This window comes from Phalaenopsis equestris, unplaced genomic scaffold, assembly GCF_001263595.1.
Source record: "Phalaenopsis equestris unplaced genomic scaffold, ASM126359v1 Scaffold001111, whole genome shotgun sequence".
NCBI lineage: Eukaryota > Viridiplantae > Streptophyta > Magnoliopsida > Asparagales > Orchidaceae > Phalaenopsis > Phalaenopsis equestris.
Genome location: NW_018165550.1, coordinates 47,948 through 61,179, shown reverse-complemented (window position 1 = coordinate 61,179; position 13,232 = coordinate 47,948). Strand labels below are relative to the sequence as shown.

Genomic DNA, 13,232 nt, shown 5'->3' with positions numbered 1-13,232 from the left:
TCTAAACCAACCCATAATATATATATACTTCATGGTTTACATATATATATATATATATATATATATATTAAAGTAGGTCAAAATAAATGGCATAATAAAGGCTAATAAATTAATAAAAATATGAAATTTGTGGTTCTAAGGATTTACAAAAATGGATGATAATTAAGCGATTTAGGAAATAATTAAGACAATTTATTTGTATGATTGTTGTTTTACGTTGGAATGCAAGATGATAACAATGTATTAATAATTAAATTAGGTTTTGTGATTGGTCATTCAGATAAATTTCTAATAAAATAAGTATTTTTATAATATTTTAATTGATCAACAGTGTCAACAAATAATGGATAATGATAAGAAAATAATAAAAAATGTATAATACATGCTAAGAGAGTACGTGAATTGTCATCTATTTTCAAAATCACCATATATAACAACAACATCATTGAAAGTAATTTGATTGAATGAAATATTGAAAGTAATTTGAGTGACGGTCTCTTTGTATAAGAAAAGTAAAGAGGGAATATTTTTTCAACATTAAAATATGTCTCTATGGTGATCTAGTTAGAGAAAAAGTTATATTGATCAATTTTTTCCCGAGGGTTTTGATTATGATGGTTAGTTTTATTTCAAATTAATCCTTTATGATGTAAGTGTGGTTTTATTATCTTAACACATCAAAAGGAGTATAACTTAAAAGAGATTATGGCCCCATTTGGGGCAGTTTATTTGGTGCAGTGTGTTTTAAAAACACACAAGAATCTTTTTGCTAAATTGCGTTTTGACGGCTTATTCAAAAAACTGCATTTTCATATTGTTGAAATCGGTGTTTTCACATCGTTCCTGGCTAGGTGTAGTGGTAGATTTCTAGCTGAGATCAGTTTTTTAGTAAATATTAACTTAAAAATGTCAAATATAAAAAATTAAAGTTAAATCAACGATCCTAGATTTATTAAATCCAATTATTAGGTGAATTTCGCAGTCACTTCTCTCGTCCTTAAGACATTTCAAAGAGATTTAACTGAACTTAATCTTAATCGAACCAATTATTTTTTTTTATTTAACCCTTTTAGATCTGATAAATCCGAATTTATAGGATTTATTAAATCCTAGTTAAGTGAACATATGCACATTAAAAGATATATTTTATTTAAAAAATTAATATTGATAATAGTCTTTATATATTTTATATGTTATGTTGTTGCACAAATAATTTAAAATGTGATAGCTTGAGTATGTAAATCCAAATAAAATTCTAAAACATCTGTAAAACCCACACCACCCTGCCGACCTGCAAAACCCCACCCCTCTCCCTCTCCTCGTCCTCGCTCGCTCGCTCGATCTGTTGAAATCTCAACGCTCAGAGAAGGCAAGATGGACCTGGCCGCTCTTCTACATTCCTTCATCCCATCGTGGAGCTCAGTTAGTTGCTCTCAAATTTCTCTGTTTCCAAATTTATAACTTTTGTTCAGATCCGATTGCTTAGCAGCGATTCTACGTTTCGCAGGCAGGCATACTCCTGTCGTACCTTGTTTATCTAGCGCTGGCCGGCGCCATTCTGCCCGGAAAGACCGTTCCTGGTGCCGTGCTCTCCGATGGCACCCGGCTGCACTACCGATGCAACGGTGAGTTCTCCTCAGCCGAACCTAGCTTTGCTTTCTGTTTGCATATTTAATTTGATGGATCGTTTTTTATCCACCATCGATCCGTTCTTTTGTGTTAGGGAACCTTAGGAGCTGCTTGTTAGTAGGATTTGAGCGGAATTTAAGCAGGATTTGGCATTGGTTTATCTATGCTCACGGGGAAAATGAAGGAAAAACAAAGCGCACATTCAACCCTGCCTACCCTTAGCCTTCTTTTCACCAGTTGATCCATCATCTTCCCCATTTGTGATATCCCCGTCCACAAATTTTCATCATCTAGCACGGATCTCGAGCTGCAACACTAATCAGAGAGCATTCAAATTTCAACTAAAAATCATTCAAAACTCCGATTTGAATACATGTACATTCATACCGACAGGCTCGATGAGGCAAGCACAGTGACACCAAAATTGGTAAAATCCTTGTAGAAAGGGACACCAAATCCAAGTTTTTCAATCTTATAAGACATTTTTGGAAACTTATAGTGTGTAGTTGGAAGGTCAAACAGATTCTAAATCCTGTAAATTTATTGTTAAATTGAGTGTCTCGAAATGAAGAATCCAAAGAGCACAAGATCACTTGATTCCAACATCAACAAGACATTTAAATATTTATAAAATGTTGTCCAATCGAGTGAACCTCTTCAGGTCGTTCAATGGAGTGATCCAATTTACTTTTTTATTTGCAGGGATGTTTCTTCCAAAATCTATAAATAAAATCCCACTCCAATTCATAAACGGGGACAAAAACCTAAAGCTTGATTTGGAGGAAGCCCAGGACTTAGAGGAGAAGTTGAGGTCCAATGTTTCACACCAAACGTTCAACAAATGTCACTCACTCCTGTAATTGTTGACCACAGTCAATCACTGGTCGCTGTCGATTTTCCTCCGCTCGGTGCAACAAAACCCCTTGCAAAATCTGAACGTGCATTATAGAATCCCGATATATGTTGTAGAATAACGAAACATCATATTAAACAACACATTCCGAAGACGGTGTAACAATGCACTCCGAAGACGGTGTAACAATGCACTCCGAAGACGGTGTAATAATGTACTTCAAAAATACTGTAACAACGCACCACAAAGACTTTATATGAAGACGGTGTAATAATGTACTTAAAAAATACTGTAACAACGCACCACAAAGACTTTATAACAATATTCCAAAGATTGTGCAACGCACGCCGTACATACATCGCAATGACGTATCCTTGATACGGTGCAACGATGCCTCTCGAAGATGTTGCAATAATGCACTCCACAATAGCTACTTACAACCACCATAATTTAGATACAATGACTTTCTTCGGACTTTTGAAACTCTCTTCTTGTGGCCCACAACTAAGACGAATATGACCGATTATTGCATGCGCAGCTCATAACCCACGAAGCTTTCAACTCTAGCCTCGGTGACTTACGAATATTATCATAACTTATGGATTAGCCTACGAACATTATCATAATTCATTCAACTCTCAACTTCGATCTTTGCGGCTTAAGGACATTATCACATTTCATGCGACTCCCAACTCTAGCTTATGCGGTCTACAAATAGGGGTGTAAACGAGTCGAACAGGAGCGAGCCCAGGCTCAGCTCGTGTTCGACTCATTTATATTTCAAGCTCAAAAAGTGTGTTTGTGTTCGACTTATTTGCTTAGCGAGCCGATCAAATGAGCCGAACATGAGCCGTTCACTAACAAATAATCGTTTTGACAACTCTAATTACGTAGTTATAAGATATTAAGAATTTGGGTAATATTTAAAAATTATTGTTTATATTAAAACATCATTTGAATCTAATTTAATAATTTTTATTCTATTTTTTTAATTAATACTTTTAATTGATTATAAATCTTTGTTGCCTCGTAGTCAATTAAATTTTTTAAAAATGCCAGTCATCAATATATAATATATATATATATATAATTGATGAGTAATATTTCAAGCTAAAACGAGCCGAACACGAATGAGCAAATCTTTGTTCGTGTTCAGCTCGTTAACTTAGCGTACGAGCCGAACATGAGCTGTTCGCGAACAGCGAACAGTTTTGACAACCCTACCTACAAATGTTATGAAAACTCATGTGGCTCCCAACTCTGGTCTCAGTGACCTACGAACGTTACCATAGCTCATTCAACTCCCAACTCCGGCTTTTGCGACTTACAAATGTTATTACAGCTTGTACAACTCGCAAGTCCGACATTTGCGTCTTACATACGTTATCATAGTTCATGCAGCTCCTAACTCCAACCTCTGTGACATACAAATATAATCACAATTCTTGCGGCTCTTAACTATGGTCTTTGCGGCCTGTAGACGTTATTGCAATTCATGCATTTCCTAACTTCGGCCTCTATGGCTTACGAACATTACCACAACTCATGCGACTCTCAATTCCGACCTTTGCGGCCTAGAACGTTATCATAGCTGGTACAAGTCTCTGCTTCGGACTCTACAACAAACAAATATTATCACAGCTCATGCAGCTCTCAACTCTGACATCCGCGGCCTACAAGCATAATCATAGTTTATACAACTCAACTCTGATTTCTGGGGCCTACAAACATTATCACAGTTATGGTATTTCCTAACTCTAATTTTTGTGGCCTGCGGATGTTACCACAGTTTCTCATGTCCGGTCTCTACTCTCTATAGATGTTATTACAACTCATGCAACTTATAATGCTGGCTTTTGTGGACTATGAACTTTACTACAACTCATGCAACTCCCTATACTAGTTTCTACAACTCACAAACTTTTTCACAGCTCACGCGGCTCCCAACTTCAAGCCCGTGCTGCTTACGAACATTATCATAGTTCATGAATATGACAACTCATACATTTAAGGTGTACGAACATTATCACAACTCGTATAGTTCCCAACTCCGATTACTGTGGCTTACGGACATTATCATAATTCATGCAGCTCCCAAATATGGCCACTGCGTCTTACGAATGTTATCACAATTCATAATTCTCAACTTCAGCCCATTCAACTCTCAACTCTGACTTTTGCTGCTTACAGGCGTTATCTCAATACATGCAACTCCGAACATTGGCCTTTGCGGCCTATGCATGTTATCTCAGCTCATGCAACTCCTAACTTTAGCTTCTCGGGCTTACAAACGTTATTACAACTCGTGCAGCTCTCTAGTTCGACTTATGTGACATACAAACACTATCACAACATTTGCAGCTCCCAACTCTAACCTCTGCGACCTACAAACATTATTATGACTTCCGCTATGATCTATGTGACCAATTATGGTCTGCGTGACTCATAACTCATGCAACTCATAACTCATGCCTCTGAGGCCCACAAACATTATTTTAGCTTCTTACTATGATCTATGTGGTCAACTGACACTCTTGAAACAACTATCTATGAGCCGCAAAACCATATACTGTCATGACTTTCAACTTCAACTTTTATGACAAACTGACGCTTCAACCACTGAATGCAACATTCAATGAATTACTATCTCCACAATAATCAGCCACGATTTTTGCGACCTGTTACCACTGTTATTGTTGAAATATTATTATAGATCAACTTTATAATTCCATATTCCCTAACTTAGGAGAAGAGTGAGCCCGTGTGCTCACAATTGCACAGTGGATTATTTCAACGGAGCCAGATCCCGTTTTTTTTCTTATTTCCAGAATTTTTCTTGTAAAAAATTATGATATCTCTACCTGTTACTTTAATTACTCAAGTGTGTATTAGATTTTTATGCAAGACTTAGATGCTAAATAATCACTCTACTATCTCGGTCATTCTGACACACATCACTTTGATTTCCTGTTCGCCTGCTAGTTTTCTTTTGCCAATCCGTGATTCATGTCTATGGTTCCCTTCTTTGTGATCTTTATTTTATTATTTTCAGTATTTTTCTTGTAAAAACTTCTGGTATCTCTACCTGTTACTTTAATTACTCAAGTGTGTATTAGATTTTTATGCAAGACTAAGATGTTAAATAATCACTCTACTATCTCGGTCATTCTGACACGCATCACTTTGATTTCATGTTCACCTGCTGTTTTTCTTTTGCCAATCTGTGATTCATGTCTATGATTTGGAGTTGTGTCTCTTTTCGTCTCTCTTCTTGCCCTATGTGTTCTCTCCTTTTCCCTTCTTTGTGATCTTTATTTTATTATTTTAGCACTCGCAAGTCACAATCTTCCTTAGGGTTTGTTGTAAATTCTTGTTTTTATTTCATTAATCAAAAGTCACAACTACATCAATATGATTTACTTTCGAAGTATAAAATGGGCGTGATGCAGACATCATGGAGAATTGAAAAGATACTTCATAAGGTCTCAACCTAGAGCCCAACAACTACAAAGCGCTGGTGCATGAAACATAAAAGTTAGAAATGTTATGAAAAAAATGTAATTTGAATTTAAAATTTTAATTTTTAATTTTCAAATTGGATTTTGAAAGCTGTTTAGTTGCTTTGATTTAGGGTTATTAGGGTGAGTTCTAGCAGAGTTAGCCAATGCTATTGCAAAATCAATTTAAATTTTGCTTAAACTAAGATGGTTAGAGTGGTTCTATCCACTCCCAGTTTTGACCCGCTGACATCCTCTCTCCTTACTTTGCACAGTTTTAAATGCTCAAGATTATTGTGTAATAGTTTAAATAATTGTTGGTTATGAAATGAAAGAAATGTTGACATTATTCACAAAAAAATGAGTAAATCTTTTTCTCTGGGCATTGGGCTTGGTGTCTGGTCAGTGCTTAATCTTTGGTAACAATGAATCTTTATCTTTCATCCCAATATTTACCTCAACATTATTTTCATCTACCCTACACACTTACACATCCCTAGGATCAATCAAAACCCTCGGACTCCCATGCAAAGGATTGAAGCCCATCAAGAAACCCTCAACCTCCTTTGTGTCACTAACCTACTGGACCTAAGCCATCGGGCCATAAACTTTATAACATTTCTCCATATACTAACATAACATTTCATAAGCTATTTTATCCAAGAAAAAACCCTTGCGTCTTTTCATCAAAATCCTAAATTAATCTTGGTGCTCTCAAGTTTAGGCACCATTTTAAGATAATTGCCATCTTCCTTAACTAGCCACCTCTACCACTTCATTCCTACAGCCATCTCTAGTACTGTCATTCTCTTTAAAGAACCCCTCCATTAATTAGAGCTTTTGCCAACCACTCTTACCAAGGTTAGATCAAATTTGGCATCAGAGCTAAAGCTTGAACTTTGGCATTCAAGGAATGGAGTACTAATCAAGACATGTTAGAATGCTTTCCGCTATGTCTTCTTTGCGGAGAAGTAAAAGGGGATAATGTCTTTTCTCAAGTCCACAAGATAATGTAATCCCACTCTCACACAAAGGCCTATTGCTTGGGGTGTGCATTGTTTGGACAAAACTAAAAATTGAACCAAACCAATTTTATTTGGTTGCTTTGTTTCACTTGTTGAAGTATTAATTTGTTTATTGATTTGGTTTTTTACTTTCGTAAATTTATTAAATCAAACATGGAATCATACAAAAAATTTGAAATATTAAATCAATAAAATTATAAATTAAGAAACAACAAAAGATCATTGGCGATATTATTTGTCACATGCCAAAATTATAAAATCTAATAAAAATATTTCTTATTGTTCTTCATGCAGGTTATTTAACCTTAATATAATTAGGCTCATTGTTAAAATTAATAATATGCTGATTTATACAAAACCAAACTGATCTCACCAACTTAAAGTTTGGTTTGGAAACTATTTTGGTTGGTTTGAATTTTTGAACTTATAATCAAATCAATTAGTTTAGCCAATTTGTTAACCAAACTATTTAAATTGGCCAAATGCAAACCCCTATTTATTGTTAAACTTAGTTCTTCCATTGATAATACACAAACTACTAGGACTTCTACTGAGGAGAGTACTTCGAACAATATGGATATTATTTTTCCTTAAATGTCATAATAAGTTTCGCAATTTACATAAAATGTTTTATCAACTAATTTTTCAAAGTGAACAATGAACTTCAAGGCGAGGTGAAAATCTTTCAAAGGAAGGGAAATGAGAAAATAATGATATTGTTATTTAAAAATATGATATCTATTATTATAAGGGAATCAATGAACTAAATGCAAATCTGATTTTTCGAAGCTTTAAAAGCTTTCACTCACCTAGATTGATAATAATTCATTGATTAGTACGAACTTAGACAGACTTATGTGAAATTGCCCTAACTAGGTGAAGTCATTATGAACTTGTCTAACTCACGGTGAACTTGCTGTAGTTTAGTATATTTGTTATGACTCAAGCCTAATAGTTTAAGATTTGTGTCATCAAGGAAGATCGGCGACGTCTAACAAGTTTGCTACAATTATGAGTACTCAATTCTAATGAAATCAGACTACATGCTTATTGTATTTTACAACAAGCAACTAATGGAATTTATTGTGTTATTTTTTTATTCATGTAACTCGATATGTAGCATTTCAGTATTACTCAAACACCAGCCCAAATCCTAAAATAGGCGGTCATGCGGAGAGCTCGGTTTACACAATTATTTTGTATGTGAACCAACTATTGTGAACTCACGTAGTTTTTCACTCTTAAATCCTCTCTTTCTTTCTCTTACTTTTTCCCTTTTTGCTAATACTGCTAGTAAGGTTCTAATGTAATCCATGGAAGTCATACTTAATCAATAAACATTATTATGGTTGATTTTATGTATTTATGTTTGCACTGATGCAAACTTAAAATGCATCGTATCTTTGTAAACCTTCTGCCAATTAGGAAAATCAAAATTGCATTTCATCCTTTTTTGATCCTACTGCTTTGATGCATTTCCTAAAATCTTTTGTCCTGATGCTCCTGATAGTTAAAATGTAGCTTGCTGGACAAACATGTCTGGGTTTCAGTGCTTGGCATTGTCAAGACATGGGCGTAGGATATTACTTAAGAAAATTCTAACAATATCATCTTAGCTGTTCAATATTCATGGCTTTCACTGATCTTTTTATTTTCATGTAATTTTAAGAAGGAAGATTTACATACATAACACTCCGTTCTTAGGTATTTACATATATAACACATAAACATCAATTTTTTACATGCATGCCACCTTACCTATGTATGAAAAGGTGTTTACCACTTTTTAAAAATTGGAATTGTGTTATTTTTGATGTGATATGAAAGATTTGGATTGCATAAATGTAAAAAGTAAGATTTAGGTGTTAGATATGTAAATACATCAGAATTGGGTGTTATTTATGTAAATGCTAGTGAATAAAAATTATGAATTTTGCCCCTAACTGGACTACCTCCGCTTTCATCTGTATTTTTTATTGCATTTTATATGGCATGAACCTTTCAATTATAAGTTCTAATAGATAATTCTTGTAATAGAATTTATTCTTTTCCAAAGTGAATTGTACATTCCACCTGCTTGTTGAATTTATTATATATGATTTGGGAATTTTCTTTACTTTTCTTGTTATTTTTTTCTCTCAGGTTTAGCTTCACTATTTGTATTGATGGCTCTTTTAGGGATTGGCATTATCATGAAGTTTGTATCTCCAACGGTATTTCACCTCATCATTGATCCCTGAATATTTTACCAGACCGGCATTCAAATTTCCATGTATTTACATATCTAACACCCAAACTCTAATTTTTACATATATGGCACCTTTTTTATGCATGAAAGGTGTATTTCACACTTGAAAAGTTAGAATGATGATAATTTGACGTGACATGAAAGATTTAGGTGGTATAGATGTAAAAAATAAAGTTTAGATGTTAGATAAGTAAATACATAAGATTTACGTGGTATGTATGTAAATGCCCCAATCCTAAATTACAGTTTATTTTATAAAATCTTCCAAAATAGCACTTTATATTCTATTAAGCATTCCACTCTTGGCATCACATGCTACTTGAGCTCTGAATTAAATGTTTTATTTGGATTTGAAAATCTAAAACCAAACTTGGTTAGTTTTAGCAATTTGGAGCGGTTGTCTTTTAGAATAATTCAGTTCATCAATGTGTGATCGTTTGTCTTATGTCCCAAAATGCATGAGCATTCTTATAATTTATTATTAAGTGACATTATATAACTAATATAATATAAATTAATCTATGCACTGTTTCACATTGCCAGAATATGATACTTTTAATTATCAATGTGATTTACTAAAATTATGATACTTATAATCCTAAGATATTTTATTTTGTCATGAATCAGCCTGAGCTTTGAATTAATCAAAACGGGTATAAACGGTTGGATGGTGAAATTAAAATTTTTTATGACTAACATTTAACAAATGAAAGAGCCATTAAAAAAAGTGAATTAAAACTATACAAATAAATGTATCTGTGCCTTCAATAAATATTCCTTCTTCTTTTGCTCATTTTTTAATCACTGAAGTAAACTTGAAATATTAGCTTAAAACAACAGTGAGCTAACCATAGTGATTGAATGCTCATACTTCTAAATTATTGTAATACAATGAAAAGAGAATAATATGCATGTCAATTAAACTTTATGTAAATCAATCTAAGAACATTTGAATGTTTATACTATCTAATATGATCATTAAATGTAATTCTAAAAACCATCACGTCTTATTGCATTGTTTACATATAAATATCTTTTTATTTTGTATATAATCGTCACATGAGCACCGTTTAAAAATTTGTATCAGTTAAGGTACTTCAATTCTAGAACTAAATGAAAATATGACACTCAATAGGACACAGTGGAGAAAAAGGATTCATGTAGCAGACCCCAATTGGTGAGATAAAATCTTGTTGTTATAAGATACTTCAATATCAATATTCTTTTTTATTTTCATGATCAGGTACCTTAACATTTTCTCATTAGTAAAATAAATGGTAATCATCATAGCCAATCATGGGCATACAAACAATCAAAATGTTAGTTTAAAACAACAACGAGCTAATCGTAGCCAGTAAATACTCATACTCCTAAATTATATTAATACAATGAAAAAAGAATAACATGCATGCCAGTTAAACTTTATGTAAATCAATCTAAGAACATTTATAAGTTTGTACTATCTAATATTATCATTTAATGTAATTCTAAACATTCACCATGCATTATTGTATCATTTACATATGAATATCTTTTTATTTTGTATACAACCGTTTCAAGAGCACCGCTTATAAATTTGTAGTAACTAAGATACTTCAATATCAATAACCCTTTTCGTTTACGTGCACGAGTATATTAGCATTCCCCCGTTAGTACCATAAAAAAGTGATTCTATTATTGCCAAGCATGCATATGCAAACAATTAAAATAATTGATCTCATTTTTCGTTTCTTTTCATAATATAATATCTTGACTTATACATTTAATGGACATATACAAATATTTGTGACATAAAAATTCAATATGATCAAATGAACTTAAATAGTAGATAAATCATTTTGATTTTAGTATTGCAGTATAAAATCTATATACACAATTAATAGAGCGTATCTGATTTAGAAGAACTAAATACTATAATTTAAAAGTGCAAATACTCACCTTAAAACCGTATGACTTGTTTTGAATTTTCTTAATCTTTGTCATGACATTTTTGACAGTAAAAAATCTATTATAATAATCACACCTCATATTCTCTTTATTATTGTGAAGCATGGACATTGACATGGGATTATAATATATGAATGAGAGAACATGAGAGATTTCGACAAATGTTGGGTATAACATACCCAGGACATGTGATTATATAAACATTTATTTTTTTTTTACTCGTCCGAAAATTTGAGAGGGAATTCTCATAATTCTTATTATTCAAACTTCAAACCTGACATTACATATATTGGTAAACCAGTCCGTTCTATTTAAAATAATTAATTCTAAATAAATATAAATATGAAGAGAATAAAACTAGTCAAAGGGTTTCCCAAATTGTCTCCTATTAATAGGGAAGCCAATCCTCCTATATTTCAACAAAAATATATACACTACTACTTAAGGATTGATGGTGCTTTTTTAGGCCACCTTAGCAATCCGTGGGATTGTAAATTGGCGATTCATTGGGGAAATAAATGTGTATTAGTTGTAAACGAATTTTCTTATTTCCATAGTTTCAAATATAAAAAGCTTAGCAAATCCTTGTAAATGTTTGCTTAGAATCTTTAGTCATATGATTACTATTTATTTAGTAGTTTTCATGGGCAGAAGTTACCAATTTAATTAAGAATCTTGCTTTATAAACAGAGATACATGATCTTCGATGAATTACACAAAAAAATTCTATATCATTTCTCATTTCTTCAAACTTTGAATTATTGTTTTTAGTCTCAAGGGAAATTGATTCATGTATTGATTTAATTTGGTTTCCCTCGTGGTTGGTTTAGAGTTGACCAACTTTTTTTTCTTCTTTCTTGTCGATTTCAGAAATTTCAGGGTTTTGATTGTTTCAATCATTTTGAAACACATTGAACAAATTGGTATTGACATTTGTTATTGTAGGATATGAGCCATGCCCTCCTTACCTTTCACGGAAAGCAATGCACAAGGAGAACACTAGAACACACATAACAAGGTGTCCCCTAGTATTGCTTTTAAGATTTACTCCATTAATCTTTGCAAGCTAAGATAACATGCTAACATACATCATTGGTTGAGTAGATAAAATAATATATTGGGATTAATAATTGGGGGGTTTTTTGGATAAAAGTTATTCAAATTGATTTGCAAAGGATAAATTTAGCAGCCTCATGTAGCATTTAACAAAAGTGAATGAAAAACGAGGATTCATAAAACACCCACAACTAATTAGGAAAATTAAAAGATTGATTATTTCAATCTTTAAGTGCTGCAACCATGAACTTTTTTTAGGCCGAAGATTATGTTCTCTTAAAGAAAAAATAAAATCTTGAAAGGGTAAGGGGAAGGGCGAAGGGAGAAGTAGGTGGAGGATATGAATAAGAAGTGCTTCCTTCATTGTAAGGGGAACATAGATAGCTCATTGTTTGAAAATAATGATCCAAGAAACTTGGATTCATCAAAGGCTTTCAACAGCTATAAAGGGTCGGGAGTTTGGGGGTTGGTGGTGCAGCCAGGAGCATGTGGAGATGGCAAGAAGTGAATTTGTGTGTTTTTTTTCCCTTTAAGAAAAGATGAGAGACTTGGATCATCCGCTTTCTATAGGGTGGAAAGTTCAAAGGCTGTGAGAGGAAACTTTTCTCTGAAAGATACGACAATGATTAGCATTGTATTCATTATTTGAAAGAAAAAAAAAAGACTTTTAGTTCCTGCAATTTTTTTTCTCTCCCAAATTTTACACAATAGTCATTGTTTGGGTTCTGAAGAAATGCATCTTCAACTACTGTCTTCATCAATTTGAGTAATTGATTTGCATACGTTTCTACATTATGAAACTCAAATATAATTTGTCTAATTTAGTTCCATTTTTAAAATGCCACTTGCACTTGTGTCTGACTTGGGGTCATAATGCAATATACTGTCCATTTCATGTTTTGCGTGCATATAAATTTGGAACACCATGCAAATTAAAAATTTTAAACCCATGCAAACTTATTTTTTCCGAAAACAAT

General features: G+C 33.0%; 1 protein-coding gene across 1 annotated transcript in view; it reads left to right on the top strand.

Moving 5' to 3' along the window:
* Nucleotides 1-1,237: 1,237 nt before the first annotated feature.
* The window catches only part of LOC110033192 (delta(14)-sterol reductase), a 34,547-nt gene continuing 22,552 nt past the window's right edge, over nt 1,238-13,232 (top strand). The window contains exons 1-3 of the mRNA XM_020737097.1: nt 1,238-1,422; nt 1,508-1,625; nt 9,147-9,217. Coding sequence (XP_020592756.1) covers nt 1,375-1,422; nt 1,508-1,625; nt 9,147-9,217 — 237 coding nt within the window. The 5' untranslated portion in view covers nt 1,238-1,374. The remainder of the gene's footprint in view (nt 1,423-1,507; nt 1,626-9,146; nt 9,218-13,232) is intronic.